Source organism: Balaenoptera ricei, chromosome 17 (assembly GCF_028023285.1).
Source record: "Balaenoptera ricei isolate mBalRic1 chromosome 17, mBalRic1.hap2, whole genome shotgun sequence".
Taxonomy (NCBI): domain Eukaryota; kingdom Metazoa; phylum Chordata; class Mammalia; order Artiodactyla; family Balaenopteridae; genus Balaenoptera; species Balaenoptera ricei.
Window position 1 is genome coordinate 8,237,562 of NC_082655.1, and position 17,284 is coordinate 8,254,845.

General features: G+C 53.8%; 1 protein-coding gene across 4 annotated transcripts in view; it reads left to right on the plus strand.

Annotated features, from left to right (window-relative positions):
• The window catches only part of ST3GAL1 (ST3 beta-galactoside alpha-2,3-sialyltransferase 1), an 85,807-nt gene that overhangs the window by 63,309 nt on the left and 5,214 nt on the right, over positions 1-17,284 (plus strand). For all 4 annotated transcript variants that reach the window (XM_059901427.1, XM_059901426.1, XM_059901430.1 and 1 more), the window contains 5 exons: positions 5,337-6,245; positions 11,971-12,167; positions 13,323-13,502; positions 14,803-14,848; positions 15,973-16,092. In XM_059901427.1, coding sequence (XP_059757410.1) covers positions 5,934-6,245; positions 11,971-12,167; positions 13,323-13,502; positions 14,803-14,848; positions 15,973-16,092 — 855 coding nt within the window. In that variant the 5' untranslated portion in view covers positions 5,337-5,933. The remainder of the gene's footprint in view (positions 1-5,336; positions 6,246-11,970; positions 12,168-13,322; positions 13,503-14,802; positions 14,849-15,972; positions 16,093-17,284) is intronic.

Sequence of the window (17,284 nt, forward strand, 5' to 3'; positions counted from 1 at the left end):
AGAGAAGCAACTCAGTGTTGAGCAGTCTCACGAGGCTGGAAATAAAAAATAATAGTAAAGGAATGAAATAAAAATGTAGTGCAGGACTACCAAGTCAGCTAAAATTAAGGGGCCAAGAACCTAGAGCAACAGAAACCACAGGCAGAGAGCCATTACTCCACACCTCTTTTTCCTTTCAAGGCATTTGCCGGAATTTAAGTTGCGTGGGACCAGAGCCTAAGGAAACAAGCTGGAAACAGCAGCTGAGAGGTTGAAAAGCTAGACTGAGCTTTTGACAATCTCACAGTGTATGGGAGACAGAAATTGGAAGTGAGAACGAGCAAGGAAGAGGTCTCTTGGTAGACATCCTAGCTTTCCTTTACGAAGGGCTATGCCCTGTAAGTAAGGGCAAGCCAGAAGCAACTAGTCATCGTGAAGACAAAGTGCGGCCCCAATCAGCCTGGTCACCAGTTGGAACAAGGTAATGTGCCCGTGCTCTACCTAGCTCCAGGAGAAAACAAATTCCTCCCTGAATAAGGACAGCCTTGTCCTTAACTGCTACACTTCCAGCACATGCAGCATCCACCATTGCCAGGCATACCAGGAGACAGAGCCAAATGACCAAAGAGACATAAAGAGAGAAAATAGACAACAGAACTAGACCCACATCTCCTCCAAATGTCATGAGGGTTAGACGGTCTTTAAATAACTGTGATGGATCATTGGAGGAAGACAGATGACAAGGTGCAGATTTTCACCTGAAAACTAGAACTTATTTAAAAAAATTACTCAGATGGAAATTCGAGAACTGAAAAATACACCTGAAATGAATATAGTATATAATTTAAACAGATTAGACACAGCAGAAGAGAGGATGGACAAGGTAGTATCCATCTCAGGAAGCTGAAAAGATGACAGGTTACAAACCCAAAGAAATGACAAGAAAGGAAATGAAAATGAGAGCAAGTCCTGATGAAGTAGAACACTTAGCTGTGTCTACAGAGGACAGCCCAGGAGGAGGCAGGAGCCTGGAGCAAAGTGCTGGCTTTGCCACCATCTCGCTGTGTGACCTTGGACAAGTCACTTGCCTTCTCTGAACCTCAGTTTCTCCTTTCAGGGAAATAAGCATGATGGCTCATTTCACCCAGATGACGTGAGGATCCCATGGAGGACGGTCACGGCAGCTCTTTATTAGAAGTGCTGATATTACCGACAACCTAGCGTTCACTCCGTCATTTCACCAACAGTCATAGGGCAGGAGACTATGCAGAGAGCTAGGAGGGCATCCCAGCCTTGTGAGAACTACTGTGCAGTTCAGCAGGCATTAAATAAATATTCACAAACCCATACTGTCCGTTCATTTGGTTTTCCAAGTATTGGAAACAACTCTTCTCTCAGTGGCTGGTAATTGCTGCCCTCTCCTTATTGACGGGGTAGGGGGGCGGGTATCTTCATTAGGGACCCTCCTTCGGGGGATCCTTACTTTCTGAGATCTTGAAAGGGCACCAACTCGTGTCAGCTTTTTTCAGGGACCCCGTTAGACCGTCACATCCACGTCCTCTGTGCCTCTCCCAGAACTCCCGTCTGTGGCCGTGAGATGACTGTCTCCCTGCAGACAGGACGGGCAGCTGTGTCCTCCTCCCCGCTCCCTCTCCGCGTCCTCGATGTTTTGGGAGGCTTGGCCAGCCTCCGTCCCTGGCCGCACTCTTGGCACGTGGAGATCTGTGGCCTGTGGTGTACTGGCCTCAGTTCCATCTCCGGGAGCCAGGGCTGGCGCTCCCCGTGTTTAGCAGGCACATCACAGCGTACAGAAAGTCACGCATTCCTCCTTTCTTCCCTGGGGCTGGGGGGAAGGTGGAGGGCTGTTCTTGCTTTTCCACTGCAGTTTTTTTCCAGGGCTTTCAAAAGTGCTAATTGATACCAGCCTGGAAGTGTCTGCTGGTCGGTGGGTTCAGAACAAGCACCCTGGCCTCAGAGATGCAGCTACCAGGACGTCCCGGCTGGATGGGAGGAGGGGTTCACGGTCTGTACCTTGGCAGCTCAGCCTTGCCCTCTGTCCCAACTCTCACCACACCTTCCCCCGGCCTCCGCCAGCGTCAGTGTAGAGCACTAATACCTCTCGTGGAGCTGGGACGTTGTAGGGAACCTAACCTCTCCTTCAGAATTTTATTCGATCAACATGGTTCAGTAATCATCTATTTCAGTGAACTTGTCTCTGCCCTTGGCATCAGGATACAGTGTCAATAAGAGCATCATGGGCCCTGCTCATGACAAAGACAAATGTAATGAGACCACGTGAGTCCTCTGCTTAGACCCTCCAGTGGGTCTCCGTGTCCCTCAGAGAAACTTAGTCTTGATCATGGCTTCTGAGTCCCACACACCCTCAAACCCACCCACATACATGCTCCTCTCCGATCCAAGGACACCAGCCTCCTTTCTCCCAAAGGCACTGGGGCCTTGCAGATGCCTGGGAAGCTCCCACCTTAGAGTCTTTCATGACGGGTCCCCCACCACCCAGCCCAGAGCCTGGCACAGCTCAGGCCCCCAGCAAATATGCAGCGAGTGAATCATGTGAATGGACAGATCTTGCTTGCTTAGTAGCCTCGAGAAGTGGGCAGAATCTGTGTTGTCAGCCCCATGTTCCTGTTGAAGGGATGGTTCAGAGAGGGTAGGTAACTTTTTCACAGTCACACAGCAAATGGGTCGTGCAACCTGATGAGAATCAGAATCTTCCGACTCTTAGTCTGTGCTTTCTTGCTCAGATCTCCACTCTGAATTGGTGGCTCTTTCCCTTCATTCACCTCTGTATTCCTTCGTGCCACGTGTGTTCCCGGTTTCAGGGCCACGACAATGAGTGGGACTGAGTTTCTAGCCTCCTGGAGCGCCCAGCTCAGGGAGGAGACAGATTAAGTACGCAGCACAGGCAGAGCGGAGCCAGGATGCTGTGGATGCCAGGAGAGGCCCCTACTCAGGCCAGCAGTGGGCAGGCGTCCCTCCAGGATCAGCGCCAGCTGAGCCCCGAAGAATGAATCAGAGCCAGGTGGGGTGGGGTGGATTTTCCGGACGGTGGGGACAGTCCGGGTAGGTGCCCAGAGGCAGGAGCAACTGTGACCTGTGGGCCAGTCATGTTGCTTCAAGTTACAATCTGCTTTGCACAGTAAAGGGGGTTTATTCTCTCATGCCCCTGAAAAGTCACAGGGTGGGCTGCAGGGCTGGATTGACTGGGGATTCAACACTGTTCGCCTCTTCCAGTGAGCTAGCAAAATGTCCAGTATGACCCTGACCTCACATCCAAACAGCAAACTGTCCAGAGCAAAAGAACGTTTCTTTCCCCACCAGTGCAAAAAGTCAGGAGTTTCACTCCAGATGAATTAGGCTACATATCCATCCCTGGACCAATTACTGCGGTAGGAGGGGTGGGAACCCTCTGCCTGCCAAGTTAAATCAGAGCCCGCCCTTGAGGATAAGCAGGTTAATCTAACTCAGATGACAGAGCTGGTGCTTGATGGAGAAGCAGGGGACAGCTGGAAGGGACAGCTCTGGACACCGTTAGGTTCTACATACGAGTCACGTTGTCACAACAAGTAGAAAGTGGAGCGGTAGGCAAGTGGAGAGACGTTGCCACCCGGGCTGAGGTGTTGAGGAAGCAGTGGAAGCAGCACCTCTTGAGCCCTGGCTGTCTCCAGGAAGGCACTGTGGATTTAATCTGATTTTTGAGCTGCCCCTCTTTCTACCAAAAAGGTAATCAATCTCCCTTCCACTGTCACTTTCCTGGAAAAAGTATATCCTGCTTGTTGATAGTCTACACGTTGAGGATGGGGAAGGAATTGATCAGACAAACAGAGATAAGAGCACATTCCAGGCAAGTACCAAAGGGAATCATGTTCAAGTGCAGAGGTGTGACCACAGCTGCACTCTGCAGAAGCCCGGAAAGTCAGTGAGGTGTGGGAACGTGCGTTACAAGCGTTGGAGGAGTCCTGGTTGGCTTTCTTTGATGAAAGAACTCCTAGCTTTCTCTGTATCCCTCCAACTATGGTCATCTGGAGCCCAGTTAACAGACAGGGTGTCCCGTCCAGGGCAGAGCTCCTGCTCCTGTTTCTGGTACCCTGGCCCCTCCAGGCGCATGGAGTCAGAGGGTTGTGGATCTGGATTCAGATCCTGCTTTTTACTTTCCCCATGACCTTGGGAAAGTCATTTAATCTCTTTGAATCTCCGTTTCTTCTTAGGACAACCTGGGAAACCCCTATCTAGCTGACGGTATACTTTGTCAATCATCTGAGGAAATAGATATGTATGAATGCACCATCCTGTTTGCCTCTTAGTGGCTCATCCAAGAATATTCATTCGTACATTGAAAATGGAAAATGAAAGTTTAGCAGTTACTTAATGAATACCAGAAACTCAGCATATAGCATTTTAAAAAATTAATTAATTAATTAATTAATTTTCGGCTGTGTTGGGTCTTCGTTGCTGCACGCGGGCTTTCTCTAGTTGCGGCGAGCAGGGGCTACTCTTCGTTGTGGTGCACGTGATTCTCATTGCGGTGGCTTCTCTTGCTGTGGAGCACGGGCTCTAGGCGTGCGAGCTTCAGTAGTTGTAGCACGTGGGCTCAGTAGTTGTGGCATGTGGGCTCTAGAGCGCAGGCTCAGTAGTTGTGGCGCACGGGCTTAGTTGCTCTGCGGCATGTGGGATCTTCCTGGACCAGGGCTCGAACCTGTGTCCCCTGCACTGGCAGGCAGATTCTCATCCACTGCGCCGCCAGGGAAGTCCCAGCATATAGCGTTTTGTCTTATCTTCATAACCATTCTGTAAGTGGAGCTATTATTATCCCACTTTACAGAAGGGAAAACTGAGGGCCACGAAGGTTGAATAACTTTCCCAAAGCCATACAACTGGTAAACCAGTACTTGAACCTGGGCCAGGTGGAAGCCAGGGCCACCCCCTAAGCATACCATTTTGGTTGTGGTTCAACTTTAGGATCTGAGAGAGAGAGAGTGAAGGAGAGAGAAAATAGCATGTACTTGGCAATCTCTATGTACCTGGCACTGTACGTGCATTATTAACTCATTTCACAAACTTAGGTCTGATTCTTAAACGTACTAGGTTCTGGATGCAGGAAAGATGGGTGGGCCACCTTCCGTGTCTCTTAGCAACCTTGAAGAATAGGCGTTAACATCCCACCCCACTGTACACATGCACACGCTGAGGCTCAAAAGGGTAAAAAATTGTCCGTAGCCACCTGCCACATTGGCTTGACAACAGAACGGAAGATGATGGGAGGAAGGGGAGAGAGGGAAATGGTTTTTATAAAAAAGTAATAGAAGTTCATCCTGTTTTCTTCCTCCTTTTCTGTGCAGATGACAGACAACCCTCAGTGCCTTTGTCAAGCCGGCTGCTTCATCGCCCCATCTCTGGTGACAGCATGGGCAAGACCACGTTCTAATTAAGGATTGTCACACACCATCTTCTCTGGAGGGCGGTGACAAAGACAGCTTGCCCCTGTCCTGTACCACGACCCTTCCTTCGAGGCCCTCACCTCCGAGGGACCCTGGACTGTCAACAAGGATTAATTACCCCTCAACCCCCTTGGATGGGAAAGGAAATCACTGTTATCAAGCTTCGATTAAAGCTTCATCAGGAGACATTATCGGCTGTTTAAGGATTGCTGACGAAGCAGGCCGCTTTATTTCCTGAAAAGACAAATTATATGCCAGCAGAGGCACCCCGCCACAAGTGGTCCACTTAGCCTTTGAGTATCACAGGTGATGTCGGGCACAGCCAGGTGGCCGTTGCCCAGCAGCAGTGGCCATAGGAGGCTTTGAGGCTCCCTGGGGGTCCCCGCCTTGCCTTGCAGTCGATCCTCTGTCTCTGGGATCTTTCTTGGAAGTTCCTCCTCAATTAGGCGTGATTTCCTCCAGCCCATCCCTGGGAGGCCCCCCATCAGGCAAGCAGACATGGCGACCATGAGGAAAAGGACTCTCAAAGCGCTCACATTCCTCATCCTCTTCATCTTCCTCACCTCCTTCTTCCTGAACTACTCCCACACCATGGTGGCCACCACGTGGTTCCCCAAGCAGATGGTCCTCGAGCTCTCGGAGAACTTCAGGAGGCTCGTGAATTACCCCCACAGGCCCTGCACCTGTGCCCGCTGCATCGGACAGCGCGAGGTGTCCGCCTGGTTCGATGAGAGGTTCAACCGGTCCCTGCAGCCGCTGCTGACGGCCAAGAACGCGCTCCTGGAGGAAGACACCTACAACTGGTGGCTGGTGAGAGCCGGGGCTGAGTGTGGGTCTGGGGGTGAGATGTGGGCGGCCCCCGGCTGCCAAAGGCTCAGGCCCAAGTGTGCACCAGGGGCCCTGCCAGGCACTTGGCAGGATTCAGAATACTGGTCATCCGTACGTTCGTTCGTTCATGCATTCAGCCTCTGTTATTGAGGATCTACTGTGTATATTATAAATCAGAGCAGAGGGTTCTTGTAGCAGTTCCCTGTGTCCGCCGTAACAGGTGACCGCACTCTTGGTGGCTTATGGCAACGGAAACGCATTCTCTCGCGATTCCAGAGGCAGAAGCCTGAGCTCAAGGTGTCAGCGGGGTCGGTTTCTCCAGGTGCCTCATCTTGAATTCCTTAATTACATCTGCAAAGACCCCTTTTCCAAATAAAGTCTCATTCACAGGTTCCAGGGATTAGGACTTGGACATATCTGTTTAGAGGCCACTATTTAACCCACTCTGGGTATTGAGAAGCAAAGAAAAAACCAGATCCTTATTCTCACGGAATTATATTCTGGCAGAGAGAGACAGATAAGAAACAAATAAACAAGATAGGCTCAGATAGATGTGCTCGGAGGAGGAGCAAAGGGGTTTGGGATAGGGAGAAACTTGGGGCAGGGGCCTCTGTAAATGGGGTCATTGGGAAGGTCTCTGAGGAGCCAGGAATTGAGCTGAGACCCGAAGGCAGAGAGGGCACCGGCTGTGGGAGGATCTGGGGAAAGTGCTGCCGGTCACAGCGACAGTGAGTGCAAGAGCCCTGGGGCAGCATCAGCTTGGTGTCTTGGAGGAGGAGGAGCTCTGTGTGGCCGTGAGCCTGGGAGGTCTGGGAGTGGGCAAGACACACAGCGAGGAGTCTGGGGTTTGTTCTAAGTGCAACAGGAAACCACTGTAGAATTTTGATTAGGGGAGGTCCATGATCTGATCTAGTTGTTGAACGCAAAGTGGATTGAAGGGGAGTGAGAAATATCCATTCATTCAAGACTTATTGAGCATCTATTAGATGCCAATATATTGAGATGGAAAAAAACAGCCTTCCCTTTTTAGCTTGCAGGGATGGTTGGGAGAGAAGGGAAAACAGACAATCACAAGGCAGGGTGATAGGTGATAGGCACTCAGGGTCCCTGGGTTTTGCTCCTGACTTTCTATGTTTTATCAAGAGTGATTTTGAGGAAGCCTGTTCATCTCAGATTCTCAGATTGAGGTAATAATAGTCACCTCACCAGGTTTCTCTATAGCACCGCAAACATTAGGTTTTAACATTTTTATTTATTTTTGCTGGTTTAACGGGCAAGGAAAAATGAATCTGCATTCTTTCAGCACTTACGAAGGCTGAATGTTTTCCCATGTGGCTCTTACCATTTCATCAAATTGTCCTCTCACGTCCCCACCCCAGCCCTTATGTGCAGTCCTTCTTTGCTGGAGTTTAGCCTCTTGGAAGGGATTTTGCAGGGGAGGAAGGAAGGGGAGAAGGTTCCTCACGAATAGAAATCAACAGAAAGGAGCAGGGCTTTAGAGCTTCTGGGTTCCTTGACAACACACAGACCACATGTTTTGAATAAAGAATCAGGACACCACATCTGACAAGCGCTCCTGTCCCTCCAAACGGAGATAGAGAATATTGAAATAAAAACCACCCTGGGAATTCCAGGAGGCACCGTAGCTCTGCCTAAAGGCCCCCAGACAGCCAGGACAGTCTCTGACAGATCCGGATTTAGGACCCCAAACACAGAGCCCCTGCCTTTAAAGTATGACGAGCCTGGTGGGAAATGCCCTGCAGGATACTTGGCTGGCAGGGAGCCCGCAGAAGGTGATTGATGCCAGGTGTCAGAGGGACTGGCCCTAGACACGCTCTTCCCCAGACCTACTCGGAGCCCTGGTTTGGAGCAGACCCCTCGTGTCTGCTCCCTCTTCTCCTACTTTGTCTCCGGGACGAGGGGAAGGACTTGACTGAGGTCACTCAGCCATCCATACAGAGCCAGGCCTGGGACCCGGCCGCCCGCCCCAAGGCACCCTTGTTTTCCCATCCTCTTGCCCACCGCTGCTCCTCCAGACCCACATGGGAGGGAGGGCAGGCGTGGGGGAATCAGGAAGAAGCCTTCAGGAGCTGGAGGCTGACAGGTCAGGTGCCTTGGGTATCGCAAGGTCCCCCGTGTCCTGCAGCAGTGGGGTGATGCTGGCTGTCTCAGCCTCTGTCTCCAGGCTCTGCCTTAAGACGTGATGCTTCCTCAGGGAGCCTCTGACAACCAGCAGCAGCGACTGCTTGAGCGCTGATCGTAGACAAAGAAATACACTGCTTGGAAACTAGTCAGGAAGAGTGAGAGGGGAGAGGGTGTCTTTGAACTTCTGCCCTTTCTCTCCTGCGTGCATGTCAGCAGCCCTCTGGGACTTCCGTTGTCATTTACAAAAGGTAGAGAAGTCAGAAAGTTCCTTCCCAAGGAAGACAGGGACATAGCGGTACTTGACCTGCCTCATCTACCCCAGCTGGTGAGTGGATGCTTTAGGGCTCTAATCCCCAGAAACACAGCTCGATTCCAGCCCGCTGCCCCCGATTTCTACTCAGCTCTGTACTCACCCCGTGGCCTAGATCTTTCCCTCTCTGGGCCTCAATCTCCGCTCCTGCCAATGAGGGTCTGAAACAGAGCCAAGGTTCCTGAAGTGTGAGCCGGTGGGGCAGCGTGATTCCTGGTGATACAGGGGCAGGGCCTTAAAGAGCATCGCATCACGCTCAGGGCGAGGAAGTCATTCGACTTTAATTCTCTTTCCATCTTTGAAGTTGCAAGGATTAAATGTCGCTCCTTGTTTCATGATGTGCCTCTTTAACACCTGCCCATCTTGGTTCTAGCAAAGGAGGGCGGCTTGCCTGGGCAAGCAACAGGATGGAGCTGGAATCGAATAAAGTGGTTCTGTTTTCATTGTATTGGACACTTTCCTTTTTTTTTGGACAGATTTTTTTACTTCTGCCAAGTATCTCTTGCTTTCCGCTTGTGGCAGAGATATGAGATTTCCTTTTAAAATAAACTTACTTTTTAAAGTGAATCGTTAAAGAGGGGTAATTCAGTAGTAGGTGGACGGGACGACGTGATGCTGCACTCCCAGCATGGGTACCCTGCTGGCTGTGAGCCTTCAAACCCCGGGGCCCCCGAGGCAAAGCAGGCACATGTGTCACATAGTAGGTGCTCAGTAAATATTGCTGAGCACTGGATTCAAGAATGCCGTGTTGCTCCCTTAACCCAGCATACAGTGTCATGCTCCCCGAGGTAATGACATGGATGGAGGACACTCTCTGGTTCTGAACGCATCTTCACGTTGTCAGGGCTCTTCCTGGGTGGGGGCCTCCGAGGAGGTCCCTGCGGGCAGCTTGGCTGTGGTCTCGATCCCAGGGGTTCTCAGAGTGTGGTCCCTACATAGCAGCAGCATTACCTGGGAGCCTGTGAGAAATGGCTGTATTGCCCAGATGTCACACATTAGCCCAGGTGATCGTGTATTCAGGAGCCCGGAGCTGCCCCAGGAGATCCTATCAGAGCAGGTGTTTAATCTGGATATAGTTTTTGTCTTATTGTGGTAAAATATACATAACATAATGTTTATCAACTGTTTATAAGTGTGCAATTCCATGGCATTAAATGCATTCACGATGTTGGCTTACCATCACCACTACCCATACCTGGCACTTTCGTCACCTCCAACAAAAGCCCCTTGTACCCACTAATAACCACCCCCCTCACCACCCCTCTCATCCCTCAGGCAACCATCATTCTACATGCTAGAGTTCGGCGATTCTAGTATCTCCTGTAAGTGGAATCGTACAATGTGTGTCCTTCTGTGTCCGGCAAATAAGCCAGTGAAATAACACTTAGCATAAGTGTTTTCAAGATTCATCCATTGGGAGCATATATCAGAATGTCCCTTTTTTATAACTGAATGATATTCCATTGTCTGGATGTTCCACATTTTGTTTATTCACATTCATCCGTCGATGGACACTTGGGTTGTTTCCACCTTTTGGCTATTTTGAGTAATGCTGCAATGAACACGAGTGAACAAGTATGTGCTCATGACCCTGGTTTCAGTTCTTTTGTTTGTTTGTTTTTGCTTTTGTTTTGGCCTCACCTTGCAGTTTGTGGGACCTTAGTTCCCCGACCAGGGATTAAACCTGGGCCCTCAGCGCGGAGTCCAAACCACTGGACTGCCAGGGAATTCCCTGATTTCAGTTCTTTTTAATACTTAGGAATGGAATTGCTGAGAAACCACCAAACAGTTTTCCACAGTGGCTGCACTAGTTTACATTCCCACCAGCAAAGCACGAGTGTTCCAGATCCTCCACGTCCTCACCAACGCTTGCTATTTTCCCTTTTTCTTTTACTGTAACCAGTGATGTTTCTAAGTAGAAGTGTGTCTGTGGTCCTGATGTCGTTGCCTGCGGCTTCCGCAGCATGTGAGTGTCTTAGGCTAGAGGAGATGCTAGGTGGTTTTATCTAGAGGACCATCCAGGTCTCCCGGTGTGCCTCTCCTTGGGGATGCTGATTCCTCCAATGCCAGGTGGGGACCAGATGCCTGGGGATCTCCCTACACAATCCCCCCGTCACTGATCTCCTAGACAGTGGCCAAAGCAGCTGCTAGCCTCACCTTCCTCTCCCAGCCCCTCCCCTGTCCCTGGGGTTGGGAGTGACGGGTGGGACTCACCCCACAGCCACCTCCCCCTCCCCAAGCTCAGGGACTGGGCTTTCCAAAGGTCAAGGTTCCAGGGCTCTGAGGCAGGGGTGATGTTGTGGGAGAGACTTCAAGGTGGGTTTATAAAAGCCTGGCTTCAAATCCTGCTTTGGATTCGGGACACGTGCTCAACCGACCTGGGCCCCAGAGCATCCTTTCTCGTCTGCCTTTGAAGTGACACAGCCCTGCGGCTTGGTGACACGGGCAGATGCGATGCTTCTTAGGAAATCTCTCCAGGTTTCGCTCTGAGTGGGGGAGTAATGTGCATCAGCGAGTGGTCACCATGCAGCGTGGCCGAGCTCCCCCTGAGGCAGTGGACGGACGTGGGTGTACAGAGAGGGGCTCAATAGGGCGACCCACTCGTCCCACTTTTAGCACTGAGAGTCCTGCTTCTAGGGAAACCCCTGGGCCAACCAGGTGGCTGGTCACCCTCAGGATAAACCCAGTGTTTGCCTCCGCCTGTGGGTCAGAGAGGTCCCAGGGCAGCTGATCTTGGGTGTGGGTGTGAAAACAATTTGTTAAGCAGACATTGGACTCCTTGATGCATCCGGTAAAGCGCTGATTCTTGATGCATCCGGCAAAGGGCTGATTCTTGGGTCTGGCTGGAGCTTGGTGGTCCTGGGGCTGCGGGAGCTGAGAGGCGGGAGGGTGAGGGGAGCAGAGGGAGGGGAGGCGGGCGTGGAGGGTCACCCGACCCCTCTCTCATATGCTTTACTCATACCAGCCAGTCTCATTGCGTCGAGGCCAGAGCTGTACCTCGCACATAGTAGGTGCTCAATAAACCTTTGTAGAATGAGTGAATGATCTCTTGCCTTCCCATCTCCCTGAGTGGCCCTTGGGCTCCTGGCAGGGGAGGTGGCTGTCTGAGCCGCCTGCACCTCCAGGTGCCCAGCAGAGAGAAGGGTACTCGGGAGGGGCTGGGTGACCAACCACAGGGGGCTCGGGGCCCAGCAGCGGGGGGCCAGAGGTAACACATCCCGGCTGACTGTGTCCTGCGTCCTCCGCCCACAGAGGCTCCAGCGGGAGAAGCAGCCCAGTAACTTGAACGACACCATCAAGGAGCTGTTCCAGGTGGTGCCCGGGAACGTGGACCCCCTGCTGGAGAAGAGTTTGGTGGGCTGCCGGCGCTGTGCCGTCGTGGGCAACTCTGGCAACCTGAGGGAGTCCTGGTACGGGCCTCAGATAGACAGTCACGACTTCGTGCTCAGGTGAGCGCCAGCCCCTCGCCCCCCAGGCCACCCCGCTGCCCCCCCGGGCCCCTGGAGCTGCAGGGGGCATCATGGGTCAGCGTCAGGAGGTCAAGACCCCAGTCCGGGTGTGCCCAGGCTTACCTGGGGACCCCGGGCCCCTCACTGCCCCCTCTGGGCCTCAGTTTCCCCATCTGCATTGCAGATGGACCAACAGGGCCTCTCTGGACGGAGAGAAAAACCATACACAGAGGTACCCAGGGGGCTGGGAGCTTGGCCTTGAGAGGCCTGGCCAGAGGGCAAGACTAACTTGAGGACTCTTGTTTAATCTTTAAAATCCATCCCTGTCTGGGAATTCCCTGGTGGTCCAGTGGTTAGGACTCGGCACTCTCACTGCCAGGGGCCGGGGTTCGATCCCTGGTCTGGGAACTAAGATCCCGCAAGCCACACAGCCAAAAAAATAAATAAAATAAAAGCCATCTCTGTTTTGCCATCTAGGCCATAACATAACTATATACTTTTAATGTAAAATATGTTTCCCTGTCACCAAGTAAAATGGATATTCCAGGAAGATGCCCCACGTCTCTCCCGTGTTTCTTGTCATCCCCACACCAGTCACCCGACCCAGGGGCACCAGTGACTCAGACGAGAAGCACAGGCACCTTCTAGAACCATCCCCTGTTTCTGTGGTCTCTGACTTTATGTCTTTAGACCACTCACCTGGCCTCGGGCAGCCTCAGTGTACCTGGTGTCCAGTGGGAATGTCCATGGTGAGGGGGAAAGAGTCAGGTTCAGGGTCAGACAGGCCCTGAGTTCAAGGCTGCCTCTGGGTTACTCTGTGTCCTGGGATAAATTCTTTGAGCTCAGATTTCTTTGGCCGTAAAAACAGGACCATAAAGTACGTACTGGACACCATCATCGTTAAGGGTTAATGATGTGTGTCACTGCACCAGGACAGAGTAGGCCATCGGTGGTGGCGATGGTCAGGCTCACTCGAGATCATAAATGAGAAAAAAGTAGCAAAAGCCTCTGAGCTGTGCCACAGTTGCCCCCATTTTACAGATGAGGAAGTTGGGGCCCAGCGAAAGGGGCACAGCGCAGCCTCGTGGAGCTGAAGCTGACCCTCAGAATCGGTGCCCCAGTGTGATGCCTGTCCTTTCTCCCTCCCCCTCCCAGGATGAACAAGGCCCCCACGGCAGGGTTTGAGGCCGACGTGGGCAGCAAGACCACCCACCACCTCGTGTACCCCGAGAGCTTCCGGGAGCTGGCGGAGAACGTCAGCATGGTCCTGGTCCCCTTCAAGACCACCGACCTGCAGTGGGTGATCAGCGCTACCACCACGGGCACCATCTCCCAGTGAGTCCCCTCGGGGCGTCCGGATGAGGGTCACTGCTTGTCCCGCTACTGCCCCTTGCTGTGTGAGGGCCTCTGAGACCCCGCCATGCTGTTCCACCCCCTACAGCCATGCTCGTGCTGTTCCTCCCCCGGAACACCTCCCCTCCCCAGGCCTCCTCCTGGAGGGCAGAGCCCCAGTCCCCCGGCCGCCTCCAGACCCTCCGGCTCTTCTTGGTACCCCTCCTCCCATCACCCCGATGCACCCGGAGCTCCGGCCTTCCTGTTCCTCGCGACTTCCCGCTCCCCCGAATAGACCTCCCAGGTTTGCTTCCCCAGACACCCTGGAAGCCCTTCGGGAGAGGGAGCCCCGCTGGAAAGGACACAGCACGTGTTAGTTCTGACCCCGTCCTCATCTCTGGGCTGCTCCCCGTTGATGACAGCCTCCGCCCACCCCCGCTTCGCAAACCGTCAGAATGGCGCCGGCTGGGCTGGGGGGCGCGGGCGGGGAGACCGGGCGAGGAGCACGTCGGCTCCGGCGGCCTTGAGCACCGAGGCGCTCACATCTTCTGATTTGTTCCGGGCACTTGGCACGGGACTCAGTGAATTCCCGCTAGTCCTTCTCATGACCCCCGTCCTCCAGGGAGGCCCGGAGGCTTGGCCCCTACGCAGAGCCAGGCTCGCACCTGCCTGAAGAGAAGCGGCTTAGTGCCCAGATGGCCAAAAGCCTCCTTGTCTGAGGCCTGGTTAGGAAACCCGAGGGGTTTGGGTGCGGGAAACCGGGGGGCTGTGCTCGGAGGAGGAGGGCAGTGAGGGAAGCGGGCTCAGGCAGGGGAGGAGCTGGACCAGCCAGGGCTCAGCTGCCGGCTCCTTCCTCCTGGTCCCACAGGCTGGAACGTGACTTGTACCCGAGGTAGATGCAACGTGAGGCCAGGTGGCCAGGCACTTATACCGTCATCTTGGGGGCATGTGAAATCTTGCAGATGAAAAGGGGGCCATTGTGGGCCTATCAGCCAGCGTCCCAGCAGCGGGGGATGGGTGTTGTGGGCCCCGCTCCATGTGTCTTGTGCTGTGTGCACGGCTTGGAGCAAATTCCCTTCTTAACCTTTCTTGGAGAAGGCGGCATAATGCAGCAGAAGGTCCTCGAATTAGCCACAATCGCCCTCTGGTGTCCATAATGGGCCACTGCGAGGAGGTGGGGTCCCTTGGGGAATGAGTGTGCTTTCCCGCTTGCCCCACCTGCCTCTCCAGCCCTGCCCCTACCAGCTGATGCCCAGGCCGCCAGCCCCCTCCCACATTAACCACCTGCCTTGTCCTCCCGCAGCACCTACGTTCCTGTCCCCACGAAGATCAAGGTGAAAAAGAATAAGGTGAGTCAAGGCTCAGGTGCCTCGTCCTCTGAGCTCAGCCTCGCTTTCAAGGCTCTGCGTGAGGACAGAGAGCACCGTCTCCCTGCTCTGCCAGCATCTGGCGGCGGAGAGCCGCTGGGACCCCGGGCTGGTGGGGGTGGTGGACCCCCACTTAGAGAGTGGAGAGACGAACCCTGGAGAGGTTCCCTAAGCCTGGACCCTGGACCTGGAGCACCACCCGGGAGCTTGTCACCAATGCAAATCCTCAGGCCACCCCAGATCTGCTGAATCAGAAACGCTAGGTTTTTTCAAGCCCCCAAGGGATGCTGGTGCTGTTCGAGAACCACTGCCCTACAGCATGAGCATCTCAAAGCCAGACCTCATCACCTGTCTCCATATCTGCATCTTCCCCAGTGGGCCCTGGAATGGGGTTGGCTAAGACGTGGGCAAGGGGCAGACGGATGAAGGAAATGAAGTGTCCACCGCACCAGAGCTTTGCATACACTGTCATGTGTAGATGGAGAGATCAGGTTCAGAGAGGTCAGGTAACTTGCCCAGAGACACACAGCTAGTTCACTGTATGGCTGGAGCTGATGTCTTCCCGATGGTGGCTGTGTGACATTGAGCATGTCACTTAGCCTCTCTGAGCCTCGGTTTCCTCATCTGTAACATGAGGAGAGGGAGAGCTGGCATGTGGGGTCATTTTAGGGACTGGAGATCATTCAGGCCCATGTTAGGCAGAACGGGTGGCTCGGTGCCTTTCTGCAGCATGACAGGAGTGTCCTTGTCCCCAGCTCATGCTCTTCCCTGGAACCTTCTCCTGCAGCCTCATGTCCCACTCCTTGGCCTCATTTGATTGTACTTCAGATGTCACCTCGTCTGCAAGCCTTCACACCCCAGTGCCTTATCACCTTCTCTGCTTTGTTTTCTCTCCATGGTCTCATCATTCTTTTCTAGCATCCTCTGTGTCTCCGTGATTTAGGTCATGGTCCATCTTTTCCACTAGAACGTAACCCCCCCACCCCGAGTGCAGGGTTATGAGTTCCAGTCACAACAGGGTCCCCTGAGGTTACAATAGCATGTGGCACCTAACACATGCCTGGTATCCTTCTCCAGACCCCTCACCGTGTCCTCCCCTCCCGCAGATCCTGATTTACCACCCAGCCTTCATCAAGTACGTCTTCGACAGCTGGCTGCAGGGCCACGGGCGGTACCCATCCACTGGCATCCTCTCGGTCATCTTCTCACTGCACATCTGTGATGAGGTAGGACCCCCTCTCCCATGCCTGCCTGCGCCCCCCAGGGGGTCGGGGACTGAGGGCTCCTCATTCCGTGTTCTCAAGAGGGGCGGCGAGAGCGCCTGCAGTCAGGCAGACCTCCATCCCCCGTCCCGGCCCCTGCATAGCCTGTCTCTTCTAGAAGCTCCGATCCTGTCTCTACGGTGAGGCTTGCACTGTCTCCCGCACAGGATGTTTTGGGGAGTGGCCGTGTTCTCTTGGTGTGTGAGGTCCCCAGGCAGAGCCTGGCCCAGTAGGTGGAAGCTCAGATCTGGTCTGGGGGCGAAATAAGCATATCTTGCCCCCAGGAGCATATTATAATCGGGGGAGCTGTCTGGGGTTGTGGTTTCGATCTCAGTTGCTCACCAGAATCATCTGTGGAGCTAAATTCCAGCCCCCAGGCCACAGCCCAGCCCACTTCCACCAGAATTCCTGAGATTGGGAACCCGGCACCCAGGGGTTCCACTGTTCACCGAGGTTGAGAATCAGTGATTTTGCCAACCGTGCGTTTCCCATCGTGGACTCGCCTCTCCGTCCGCCAGCCTGGGCCTGGGTTTCCATCAACGATCTGGGGTGCTCGCTGCCCCTGGACAGTGAAGCAGGACGGGGACCACAGTGCCCCCCGCTTCTTCCCTGGCCCTGAGTTCAGGCAGGGCACTCCGCTGTCCCTTCTTGTCACGTACGGCCCATCCCCGCCCTCGCCCCGTCAGGCTCATCATTGGACACCGCAGGGAGGAGGGGTCGAGGGGGTAGCAAGGCCCACCCACCGTCTCTGCCTCGGTTGTTCTGCCACCATCTTCACCCGCCCTTCACCCCAGAAACCATACCTGCCTCTCATCTCCCCACCAAGCCCCTACCTCCAGCTGGCTGGTCACAGAGCCTGTGGGCCTCTGCCTCAGAAATGCTCCTCCCATCCCTTACCGCGTGCTCTGGGGCAGGCCCGTGTCCCTGCTGGCATTTTCGGAAAAGGCTGCACTTGCCACGGAGCTGTCTCCTGCCCCTGGTGGGTCCCCGCCCCTGAAAGCTGTCTGCCACTCTGCGGCCCACATAGCTTTCCCTCTCCCTGGAAGCCCCTCCTCCCGTCCCTTCCTGGTCACCTTCTACTCATTTTTCAAGACCCAGTTCAAGTGTCACTTGGTTGAAAGAGCTCTCTCTGCTCTCTCCGGCTTCCTGCCCCTCT